Source organism: Dendrobium catenatum, unplaced genomic scaffold, assembly GCF_001605985.2.
Source record: "Dendrobium catenatum unplaced genomic scaffold, ASM160598v2 fragScaff_scaffold_390, whole genome shotgun sequence".
In the NCBI taxonomy this organism is placed as follows: domain Eukaryota; kingdom Viridiplantae; phylum Streptophyta; class Magnoliopsida; order Asparagales; family Orchidaceae; genus Dendrobium; species Dendrobium catenatum.
In genome coordinates, this window is record NW_021318852.1 from 8,515,280 (window position 1) to 8,528,747 (window position 13,468).

General features: G+C 35.7%; 1 protein-coding gene across 4 annotated transcripts in view; it reads left to right on the plus strand.

The window, feature by feature from the left end:
* The window catches only part of LOC110095780 (zinc finger CCCH domain-containing protein 65), a 50,369-nt gene that overhangs the window by 21,537 nt on the left and 15,364 nt on the right, over positions 1-13,468 (plus strand). For 3 of the 4 annotated variants that reach the window (XM_020821449.2, XM_028694084.1, XM_028694085.1), the window contains exons 7-10: positions 2,351-2,563; positions 2,651-2,800; positions 12,543-12,806; positions 12,885-13,043. In XM_020821449.2, coding sequence (XP_020677108.2) covers positions 2,351-2,563; positions 2,651-2,800; positions 12,543-12,806; positions 12,885-13,043 — 786 coding nt within the window. The remainder of the gene's footprint in view (positions 1-2,350; positions 2,564-2,650; positions 2,801-12,542; positions 12,807-12,884; positions 13,044-13,468) is intronic. The other variant, XM_020821451.2, reaches the window with a different exon arrangement.

A 13,468-nucleotide genomic window follows, 5' to 3' on the forward strand; every position in this document is an offset into this window, starting at 1 on the left:
AGATACCTCTTGAAGAAAGAGTTTTTATTGGAGGAGATTTAAATGTACATGTTGGTAGAGAGGTAGATGATTTTAAAAGCATTCATGGTGGTCATGGATTTGGAACGATGAATGAAGGTGGCAAGACTATATTGGATTTTTGTTTAGCTTATGATTTTTCAATTGCTAATACCTTATTAAATTTTTGTTTAGCTTATGGCAAGACTAAAAAGATTTGTGAAAAGTTTTCTTTCAATCATTCATTAACATCAAAAGAGAATAATGGGACTATATATAGCCTCGTACAAAGACTCAAGAAAATAAAAGACGACAATGTCCACTAGCTTACATACAACCTCCCTTAAGTAAGGGGTAAAAATGGAAAACTAATAAAGCAAATACAATATGACATAATAAATAAGAAAATACATAATACAACTCAGAAATACAATGACTCAATCATGGTTGTAGATCGACGGCCACGTCTCTGATAGACTTTCCACGCTCTGATGTCCCCATTAGAACCCCAAGTATTTTTTGTTTTTATTGCAATAACTTTTTTTTTTAATGATTACACAAATCCTTGGGTCAGTTTAGGGTTTATCATTTATATGTTGGTGGGAGGGGCTTCTTGGATTGTTTTTCTATTTCAGCTAGAGGTGTAGACGAGTTGAGTCGACCTCGAGTCACCCCAGCTTGAGCTTAAGCTTGATTAATTAATCGACTTCGAGCTCGAGCTTAATTCTACGAGTTCGAGCCGGCTCACAAGCCGTCTCATTTATATTGAAACAGAGGAAATGATTATTATTCAAACAATTATTATAATAAAAAAAAGAGAAATTAGAAGTTAAAGAATCACTTGATATAAGAAATTGAGATATAATTTTTAAATAATTTTGTTAGCTATGCACGAGCTCTTGAATACTATTATATTTTAAGTGTATTTATAGTAATATTTTTAGATGAGCCTATTCACGAGTTAATAAGTCGATTCGGGCTGATTTAAGCTTGGCTTGTTAGCTCATTAAGTTTGGCTCACAAGCTATTTATAGAGCCATGCTCAAGCTGGCTCACGAATTGGTTTAATTCACTTACACTCTTAGTTTCATCTGCTTTTAGATGGTTCATGTTGTTCAATGAGCGATGATTAAGTGTTTTTTTCTTGTGACTAAGTCATCATAAGTTGATTTTTCACGTTCACGAAAGTATTTCCCTTCATTGTCATTGCATTTAATCTGACTGAGAGTTAGGAAATTAGCAAAACTTAATTCAAATATCGAGGTAAAAAATGGATTGAAATAGAAAAGAAAATTGTCACACAATAACTCTGAAATTTGTAAATGTTCATTCAAGTGATGCCTTTGTCATATTGTCCTATTATAGGTTGCACTATGATTTAATTGTGAAGAGTTACAATCATAATTCCTTTGATCCAGCATAAAGAAGAGCACCCTTTTTCTAAAAGAAAAACTTGGGCAGACAAAAATACAAGAAAATACTCACCCTTAATAACACACAAATATTGGGTAAATCTGCGTGGCTTTTTTTTCTTCGTAGGGCAAAAGTTTCATCTTCGCAACTTCACAACTTATGGTTCATGTATGGAAGTTAACGGATCCCACTTTAACACTTTCATCTCTTCCCTGTAACATAAGAAAGTTGTATATTTTTTAAGCTCATCATCATTAGCGCTTTCCCAATTATTTATAGTTGACTTTCTTAATCCTCTTTGTTCATTTGCTCCTTGTACATGTCGTTTGAGTTGTTAAACTTATTTTTTGAAAATCCTTTTGCGAACAACTTCTACCATCTTACCTTAGACCTACCCCTTCTACTTTTTATTTGACCCTAATTTTACATCTTATCAGTTTATTTTATACCTTTTTGTTGTATGTCCATATCACTTTAGTCTCTTTTCAATTACTTTATTTGTAATAGATGTCACTTCAGTTATTCATCTAATTTAATTATTTCTTAATTCTATATTTCTAGTCTTGCAACAGAATATTATTCACATACTCATTTTGCCGCGCTCAACTTAGATTTTTAGGATTTCTAACGCATTAATTATGATGTGATGGGTGGCCTGAAGTTTCAGCTGGTCCGTTCAGGTCTTCTTCAAATTATCGCACATCATAGAACCGGTGTTAGTGGTCTTAAGGTGGTGAAAGGACTTGTAATTAATGCACTACTTGTTAGTTGCCTTTAGTGCATAAGAATTTGCTTGTTTCTGCAAGGGGTTTTGTGGGTTTTAGCATTTATCGCTGCTCAGTTTATTTCTTATTCATTGATGAATAAAAAATGTTTATAAATTATCTGTAAAATTTTGTAATGACATTCTGTGCTGAATTTTGTCCCCTTTGTTTTCTAGACAACCACGAGTCCATTACATTCTCGAGAGATGAATATAAATGACCAAAGACAAATATTAGCTAACAGAGATACTGCAGAGGAATACCCTCAAAGGCCCGGTGAACCTGAGTGCCAGTATTTTATGAAAACTGGATACTGTAAGTTCAAATCAGCATGCAGATATCATCATCCAAAATCAAATGTCAGTTTCCTTGGCCTGCCGCAAAGATCTGTAAGTAAAAACTATCAAGTTGGTTTCATCATCTAGTTGCTATTGCTATTGTTGGTGAAGATTAATTTCAAGTTCATAAAAATGCAGTCTTCTCAGCAATTGCGTGAGACACCATTGCCCTCAGAAAACACTTCAAAAGAACAAACAGCCTTTTTAGGCCCGTCATCATCTTATGTTCCAGACCTATTCACACCTAGCCATGGACTCAAGACAAACGCACAATGGAATGGAAGTCAGGTAGTTTTGACCTGATATTTTTTTTTTTCATGGATCAGCTTTTCTATTTAACTAAGAAAAAAAAAATCAAAATGGTCCCCTGACCCTGACTATTTATAGGACCATTTTCATCCCATACTATCTAATATATCTAATTTATTTTTTTTAATTCGTTTGATACAAATTAATCCTTTGACTATTCAAATTTGATCCAAAATAATCTAATAGAGGGACTCTTTTTTATCATAGTTGAGAAGTTAAGAGATTAAGTTTTTGTTTGGGATGACTTTTTGATCATAGTTTTACGAAAATTCTGTCTTAAAAAACAATAAAAAAGTCGTGTCAAACGAAGTCTAAATTGAACACATTAGATAGCTGAGATTAAAATGATTCCATATAAATTGTACAAGATCATTTAAAACTTTTTCTTATCTAATTAATTAATTCAAGTTCTTCATTTCTTTTAGCTTAAGAAAATGGAGATGAACTTTCACCCTTCAAAATTTCTAAGAAATAATGCCAAAACCTGTGCACGTTTTTTCTCTGAGCTTACCTGTGCCTGTGAATAATGATTTTGATGAGCTACTGATTTTTATTCCATTTAAGCTAATCAATAAAGAAACAATTTAATCTGTTGTGTTATATATAATTATATGCTGGATAATGCAAATTTAAAATATATTGGAAAATTTGAGTAAGATATTAATAAAAATTGGTTATTTCATGGTCAATGCTATTTAGTTATGCTAGATATTTGAAATATTTGTTTTCAATCCTTTTTATGCCTTTTCAGTTTATTCTGCTTTGGCAACCTTTCTTTGATCGAAAAAGAAATAGAACTGCTGTACAGCTTCAAAAGTTTAAAACTATAAAGAAAATTCGAATTATGTGAAGATGTCTTTATGACGTGGTATACAGACATATAATGGTTATTTTATTTATAGAAGTTATTTAAAGTTGGCAAACAATTGTCTAAACATAATGGCCTTTGGACTGGTTCAAACTTTGCACGGCAGCAGCTCGACGTGCAATGTTGTGGATGTCTTGGCTATAGAAATATTGAACAAAGCGGTGGACAGCATGGGTAAAACTTATATTGAGCATATGATCTACCAACGGAATAATGACAGCAAGGGCTATTAATGATTTATGATGGATTAAGATGTCCTGATCGTTTTGGAAAATATGGAACACTTAAGATGAAATTGAGTTTTATAAAAGGGCAAGGTTTAGGCGCATACAGAAACTTATTGAAAATGTTCATTTTGTTGAAAATTGAACCAACCAGGTAAAGCAAAATTTGTATTCATCAGTGTCCCACGGCTTCCAACCACACAAACTAACAAATCCATGTGGAAAAATTATTTTTTCGAGTTGATCTTGTGAGAAAATTGAGTGGAAGAAAAGTAGAACCTATTCCTATACTGTGGTTGACCTTCATATAAGACCAGAAAAAATGTTGGAAGTTGAGATAGCCGATGCTATTATCTTGACACCAATACCATGATAAGGGGTAAAGGGTTCAGGAAGGTTTAGTACTGGTTGCACCAGCATCTTTTTTTTATGTTTGCTTGGAAGCTAGGTGGCTTGTGCAAGAAGGGATCTATGGCAAACTTCTGTAAAGCAGTCCAAAACGCACATGATTTTAGTTAATTCACATTATTCTTACTCATCTTGTGATTCAAGGCCATAATTCTTATTCCACTCGTGGAATCTCTAAATTTCCTTTTTTTTTGCACCGCCGAATTTTACTAAATTTATTTCTTTTTTTTTGTCATTCTTTTGGTCTTGCCCTTTTGGTCTCATTGTTGACTACTTGATGCCTTCAATTTACCTGGTCCTATAGAATCATGCTTACATCCAGATTAATGCATATACATAGATGGTAATGATATATGTGGCAGATTAGGGGTGTCAATTCGGGTCGAACCCGACCCGACCCATATATAAACAGGTCAACCCGAACCCGACCCGTTTTTGCAAACGGGTCAGACATTCCAACCCGGACCGGATTTTCCGGGTCGGGTCCGGGTCGGGTTGTCGTGTTGTGTCAAATATTGACACCCCTATGGCAGATCTTATTAATTTATCAAGCCTCCTTGGGTGCTTGCATTAGGAGGTATGGTTCTTATGGATTGCAATATCATGCAAGGGATGCGTTGGGTACTTCCATTAAAATCTGTGCCTGTTCAAGTGGTCGATAATGCATCTCACTAGATTGGTTAGCATGGAATTGGGAGCCTACATCCTAAGCCTTCTATGTCTAGCATTGTGGTCTTTTTAGCAATAAATTAAGGTCTGAAAGTCCTTGTAATAATTCATAACTATTTTTTAGATTAGGTATGGATTTCATAAGTGCAACTGTGCAAGTATACTTTGGAGGGTTTGTGTTATGAAATACTTGAAGTTTTCAAGTAATTCCTATCAATCTCGGGAAAACAACGAGAAATTTCCACAAATCCAATAGAAAATCAGAGGAAAACAGGAATTTTATTGCAAGAAAACAAACTATCGGAAGAAAATAACAAGATACAATTGATCCTCTATTTGAGAGGAGGATCTATCTATCCCAAATCTCTAGACGCCGCTAGAGCCAAAAAACTTAAACCTAAGAAATCTCAAATTTAAGCCAAATTCAAGATTCCCCAACCCTAGGAAATAAACTATTTAATGCATAAAATCCAAAAGGAAATCTCTAAATAGTCCGTACATTTAAATTTCCCTCCTAACTCCCTTCAAAAACCTTCCTAAACCGCTATGTCTGGGTGTTGGATCGCGTAGCATATGCAGGAGGCGGAGAGTTCCGCCTCTGTTCGTAGACCGGTCCCGTATGGACCAGCTGGATCGGTCTAACAACACTCCCCTCTCAAAAATCCACCTTGTCCGCAAGGTGGAAAGGCGACACCCTCCTCCATTCCCTCGTCATCACAAATGGTAAGAACCTGAAGAGTTCGGCCCTTACATCTGCACCCTGGCGTATACCTCTCGTCACATCTAAAATAGAGCCCCTTCACCCTCTTCTCTTGTAATTCTGTTTCTGTGAGCTTCTTGAAGTTGTCCTTAGGTCTTTTTCCTACAGACTTTTCCTTCGAAGTCTCTCAAAGAATATCTGGTGTTGTCTCCTTGGATGCCAATCAGGTTGTGATCATCCTGTACGCACCTCTTGAGCTGCTGCCTCCCATTCCTCTCTCTAGGTGCCTCTGATCCTCCACCAACTAAGCTAGCTCCATAGACTCTCCTAAGTCACAAGGCCTCATCACTCTAACTACTGCTCGAATATCTAGTGTCAATCCCTTAATGAAATTTCCCTCTAGCATTGTCTCAAGAAGGCGGTCTAATCGGCTAGCAAGGTACTCGAATCTCTCTCGGTAATCCATCACTGAACCATTATGTGTCAGGGCAAAGAACTGCTTATAGAAGTCTCCTCCCCTGCCAGTTTTGAAAGGTTCTACCAAACAATCCTTGAACTCTATCCAACTCTGTATGGGTCGTCGTATGTCCCTCCATTGGTACCAAGCCAAAGCCTTATCGTCCAAATAGGTCTGCTGCAGTCAGTCTCTCCTCCTCCGTCAACTTGTTGATGAAGAAATATCTTTATACCTTGTAGATCCACATGTGCGCATTTTCTTTATCAAAAATAGGCATCTTCAATTTTCTCACTCTCAAATCTCCTTTGTCAACTGTGATTCCTCCAAAATTTCACATTTCCCAAGGGGGTGGTTCCCCCCAATTGTGCCAATCATCCCTCGGCTCACACCCAAGCCGTTCATCACAAGCCCACCTTCCCGCTTCAAATTCAACACCCATTTGTTCATACTCAGCCCTTCTCCTTTCAAATTCGACATCTCTTTGATCATAATCAAGTCCTCGACTATCAAATTCATCCCCTCTTCTTTCAAATTCATCACCCCTCCACTCAAACCCAACCCCCTCACGTCTCTCCACATACCCTCTACATGTCTCATCCCTAGGAATAGGGCCTAGGGGAGGCATTTTTTTTATTCCTCCAAAATCTCCGCATTTTGATCTTCCTTTCATCTGATTGGCTTAGGATTTTTCCCACTTCTCAGGCTGTCGTCGCCTTCCTTCACCTCGAACGGGGATATTTTGGTTTGACCCTCGAGCACTTTCTTTAACATCTCTTCCAGGATGGAAAATTTCGATATGATCTTATCATGGATGATTGAAATATCTTTTTTTTTTAATCTGAAACTTGAGTTTGGAGATCTGAAATTTTAGATTTCATTTGTCCAATCTCCCCCTCCAACACGTTACCTTTTTCCCTGCCATCGGTACTTGGATCATGGCTTCAAATAGCAAAAACGGCCAAAAAAAAAATAGCAGTTTATGATATTCAAACAACAAAAAACAGAAGATCAACGATTAAAACATAGCAGAAATTAGCGAGGAGGCTTTGATTTCTGGCCAGGAAATTGCTCTGATACCAATTTGTTAGGAAATACTTGAAGATTTCAAGTAAATCCTATCAACCTCGGGAAAACAACGAGAAATTTTCACAAATCCAATGGAAAATCAGAGAAAAATAGGAATTATATTGCTAGAACACAAACTATTGGAAGAAAATAGCAAGATACAATTGATCCTCTACTCGAGAGGAGGATCTATCTCTCCCAAATCTCTAGACGCCGCTAGAGCCCAAAAATCTAAACCTAAGAGATCTCAAAATTCAGACAAAATTCAAGATGCCCTAACCCTAGGAAAACAAACTATTTAATGCATACAATCTAAAAGGAAATCTCTAAACAATCCCTACATTCAAATCTCCCTCCTAATTCCCTTCAAAAACCTTCCTGAACTGCTCTGTCTGGTCGTCATATTGTGCAACATATGTAGGAGGCGGTGAGTTCCGCCTCTGTTCGTAGGCCAGTCTTGTATGGACTGGCTGGACCGGTCTAATAATTTGCTGATTTAAAGCTCAAACACAGTGAAGGATTACGTGTAAATTTATGTTAAACTTTTTGCGTCAATTGTAATCAAATTCATATTCAACTTTGGGATATGATCTCTGTTATAGATGTTTCCCCCCGTCATAGTGCGACCTACCCAGTATCCTAACTTATTTGTCAAATACTTTTGACCAAATGAACTTCTCAGCATTTACCAATTCAACTTGAGGGACTTCACAAGCCACATCAGCAGATGATTCCCTTATGTTCCTTTGAACTTGCCCATACTTCTGTAGGCATGCATAATTATTCTACCATTCTAAACCCTCCTTGAGGCAAACTTGAACATTTCTTTGTGTTCTCAACTTTTTTTTTTTCTGTGTGTTCTCAACTTTTTATTCTACTTGGACCACTGTCCTAAATAGCTCTACAAATCTGAAACCGTCTCATCTGCCTTGAAAATGTTGCCCACTGATTATTAAAGCCAAACCGCTGACGATCTTCTTTTCCAAGTAATGATTTCTGCAAATCTCCTCTAAAGCTTGTGATCTCAACATGCATCACACCTCCCTTTCCATAGTGTAGCACGTGTCAGATTGCTTGCTTGCATGTGGCACCCTTCTCGTAGCACTTGGTGTCTTGTAATCCTCTCAACCAGATAAGGTTTTGACTATTTAAGCTTTCCAAACAACTACAGTGCGCCTTTCTTATAACTCTTAGTTCTCTTTAAATCCCTTGACTGTGGGGCCCTAAAATTCTGTACCCGTCTCTCTGCGTGGGAGAGTTTTAAGGTAAATTTTGGGTCAAAATTTTTGAAAACAGATAGGTTTGAGATAAGATACTACCAAGAAATTTTGCTCTTATTTTTCAATGACTTTAAGATCACATCCAAGTTTTTTCATAGGCCTAATTCCATAAGATTAATTATTTCTCCTGATAATGAGAGAGTATTTTAATTAAGAGTTGCTATTATTATAAAGAAAAGAATCAAAATGGTCTATTAACTATTCAGAATGGATCAAAATGGTTCCCAACTATTTTGACCCTCTCCTAACATTCAAATTAATGGATGTTGGATTTAATGGTGTTAATAATAGGGGTATTTTAGTAATTTTTTAATTAAACTATTTATTAGATATAATTTTTGAGTAATTATAATTTTTCAAAAAAAAAAAGTAATCTATTGTTTAATAAGAGAAATTAAATTATTTTTAGTTATAATTTTAAAAACTTTAGTCATATATTAATTATATAACTTAACTAATAATAGCTTAGGGATATTAACTAGCTTAATTATCTAATTAATATTATAAATATTAATAACTTAAATGTTTATATAACTAATGTTATTATTTTGAATAATTATCTAATTATTATTTAAAATATTAATTATCTAATTATTATTTTCATTATTAATTAACTAATTATTTTTAAAAATTTATTAATTTATATTAATTAAATTGCATAAATTAATTCCTTAACAATTTGCTTCTCTTTCTTCTCTTCCGCATTCTTCATTCCCGTTGGACTTTATGTGCTTTGCATGAGGTAGGGTTTGGAACGAGTCGCTAAAGCCTTTCTTCGCCTCCTTCGACAACTCTCCTAGTCAAATTGAAATTCGCTAAAGTTTGACATTTTTTCTGTTGGATCGGACGTAGTGACGGGAGGGTTTTCAACGAGTCACTATAGCCTTCTTCGCCTCATTCAACGATGCTCCTTCCTCTGGAATCAAAAGCCGCGAAAGTTCGTCGTTCTTTTTGTTGGATCGAATGTAGTGACGGGAGCTTGCTCGTTGTGAAGGTTACCGCTCCCTTTTTCCTTATTATTGTTTTTGTGATTATTCCCATAATACCCTCGCAACCATCCGAATTTTTTATTATTTTTAATGGCAGGAACAAAATGGATACATTTTAAAGAGTTGAGGGACCAATTTGGTCCCTCAAAATAGTTGGAGACTATTTTGGTCCCTCCCAAAAAGTCAACGGACTATTTTGATCATTTTCTCTATTATTATACTATTCCAACTCTCAAGGAGCTACAAACGTAAACTCAATGCATGAATTTGATATCAGGTTGATGTCCATAGAGATCAACTGACTTGCGATCTAGTTGAACTCGTTGATATGCTTAGCAATAGAGGCTCATTTTGAAATCCTGAGATTAAAATTTTTGCATATATGATGTAGCTTATTAACTGCAAAAGGCTTTTCTTACACGTCTGATAATCCCTTTATCGTATATGTTGTTGTCTTTCCATCGAGAAGGATGAAGGCAGCATTCTTGGTTAGGGATTGACGAATAAGTCCCAATATGCTTTCCTATCCATCAACTCCTACTCATCTTAAATAATAGTAGACGCATCGATCCTTTGAACGATTGATCTCTTTGATTAAAATAATCTTCTATTTTTATCTCTAAATAGCTGAAATCTCGGCCATCAAATTTATCAATCTTGGCATTTCTATTGTCCATTACCCAAATGTATGTGGAGATTAATTAGAAGTTTTTATACTAGTTGTTAGAATAGTGATAAAATTTTGTGCAAATTCAAATGAAAATGAAGAAGCAATGCACCAAATATCACAATCACTCAGACACATATGTTCATATGGTTCGTTGATATTCATCTACGTCCACAGTTTCACGAAGTCAAATATTCTAACAAGCTTTAAAATAAGAGTGCATCAAATATTTCTTTTATATATAATAAGAAAAGGATAGGGATACCACTTTTTCTATGTTAATTATAGAGCAAACGCAGTCACCTGTTGCGAAAACAAGAGAAGATGGTTTTGATGTTTTTATTACTATCTTCCTTTGGAAGCTTCTTCCTATCTTGATACCGAACTGAAAGGAGTAGAAAATGTTGGACATAAATTTTTTGCTATCACAACCTCCTCATGACTCAACTCAACTATTTTATAATCACCAACAATTCCAACTTCAAACGAAAGGGAAAGAAAATCGTAACCCACAATATTCCCACAAATCAGCTGCAGCCCTCAATTCTTACTTAGACTAGACCTTGGTCGGAAGTGGAAGGAGCATTTGCCTATGCCACAGCCACCTGAACATTTCTATCAGGTTCCCACATTATGTTCGGTTCCAACAAGAAGCTCTCCACCGACGGCTGAAAAGACCCAAATACTGATTATGGTTTCTGGAATACTTGTGTTTGAGAACGGGATGATCCCCAAAATTCGGCAGCACCAATCCACAAAATGTCCCAATTCTGTCACCTGCAAGAAGTGAAAGGGACACCACTCGATAGATGGCTGTTCACAGGAAAATAATTTAATGTTATCGACGGTGGAAGCAGAGAACCTGGTATGGAGGCCTTCATGAATCATGAGCAGTTTGTCTCCAACCAGATGGATCATCTGGATGATCGCACGTCAGATTGCAATTGAAAATTCCGACTTAATGCCCTGTACATTTGTTCGGCATGTTGGATTCGGTCCAGAACTATGGGCCGAGCACTGCTTCCTTTAAGAACAAACCTAGCGTTGTTTAGTTGTAGGGACAAAGCTTTCTTAAGGAGAAAAACTGCTACAATGGAGGGCTAGGAGATCTTGGCAATCTATCCTGGCAAAGGCTTGAACTCCACTATGGTTATCCTCACTACCTACCTCACCTAAAACTAGGGAATCCACCCTAACCTTAGGATAACCTGAAAACTAACTCTCAAAAAACCTCTTTCCCACAAATAAAGTAATTACTAAAAAACCGCTATAGAAGAAAATGTTAAGAAGAGATAAAAAAAGAATGAGGAAAAAAAAAGACTAAAATAAGAAAGTTAGTTAACGGTTAACCATGTCATATCTTCTCTCCTTTATTAAAAAAATTTATTTCTGCTATGTTTGAAATCTTAGGCTACTCTGCATCTGTCCTCTGTCCCTCCATCTTCTTTCTATTTATTTATGATTGTGGGATGCTTCAATATAATGGAGCCATCTTTTTATGTAGAGCTTTGAGGTGGCAGGTAGCAAGTTTGAATTTATTAGATGAATACTAGATAGTAGTAGGTATCATAATATTGTAGGTTAAGGATAGGAGTTAGATTGAGGGTAGTAGGCAGAAACCTTTTATGGGTTAGATAAAAAAAATTATCTAAATATCCTAACACCTTTCTTTTTATTCTTTTAGAACTCAAGTAATTTATTTGTCTTACGCTACTCAGCCAAGTATAATGGATATTTCCTTGTTCACTATTTCTTTTATGTTGTCTGTAGAAGTGTTCTTCCCGATTGATGTCATAGATAGGCGACAACTACTTTACCATCACAAACTATTCAATATACTCACCATGCCAGGGATACTTAAGCTTCCTTTGGACAACTTTTTTAATGCTTCTTAAAGCAGCTTTCTAATACAAAAATTAAAAATTTTGTACTAGAAAGCTGCTTTAAGAAACAATAAAAAAACCGTCCTAAACGAAGCCTTATTCTCCTGCCTACAAACAGCATCAGTTAATAGTAAGATGTTAATATATTTAATCACCTTATCATTAATATAGGAATATATTAATCTAATGTGTATTAGAAGGTTTCGAGTATGGTTTCTGTATGATTAATGCATATACATGAGTTTGAATTTAGAAGAGCCTAATTTGAATGCCTGGAAAAGAACATGAAGATGATGAATTCGATTGATCCTGACAGCCTAATGGGCTACCTCATGAAATTTGAATAAAACAGAGAGCAATAAAATGCTGTAGTTTGGATCTCTGTTCATTTGATTTTTCATTCCTGTTAAATCAAAATCGATTTTTTAAATGATTTTGAAGCATTTGATGAAATTAATTGTAAATTTTTGTCCTGCCATTCTTTGCTGAATTCTGTCCCCTTGTTTTCTAGTCTGTCACAAATCTATTGCATCCTTCAGAAATAAAGATAGTTGACCAGCAGCAAGAATTTGTTAAAAGGGATCCTGCATATGAATTCAGTGGTGGAGAGCCACAACAGTATGATGCATACCCTCAAAGGCCTGGCAAGCCTGAGTGTCAGTATTTTATGAAAACTGGATACTGCAAATTCAAAGCAACATGCCGATATCATCATCCGAAATCAAATCTTAGTTTCCTGGGCTTGCCACTGAGACCTGCTAGCAACGACTGTAAGGTAGGTATTATCATCTAGATTCTACTGCTGTACTTGATGAAGATTCATTTCTAGATCATAAAAATAGTCTCCTCGCAGCAAGATGGTCCTGTAGAACAAATATGTGAGGTACCATTGTCTTCAGAAGATGCTTCAAATGATCAGAGAGCTTTTTTATGTCCGTCATCATCGGATGTTCAAAGTTTGTTTACACCTATCCAGGGAATCCAACCAAATGTACAATGGAATGTTGATCAGGTAGTTTTGACCTGAATTTTACATTTCTTGGATCAGCTTGCCTATTTGTTTAATTCATTCAAGCTCATGGTTTGTTATAGTTTAAGCAAATGGTGAATGACTGTTAACCTTCAATTTTCTTAGGAAATAATGTCAGAACCAGGGCGTTCTTTGCCTTTAACATACATTTACCTTTCTTTGTCATTAATCTTTTCGACATTCTGGAGTTCTTTTCCATGCATATTGCCATTTGGTGAACTCGATTACCTACAGATTTTTCTTCCCTTCAAGCCAAACACGACCTACAAATTCTATCAGTTGTGTTCTATAATTTAAAGTAATTTTGAGTCTCATAACGCAAATCTAAGCAGATATGAGAAAATTTGAGTAAGATATGAGCATTGAGTGTCTATTTCATGGTGGAGGCTGTTTTACTTATCTCTAGA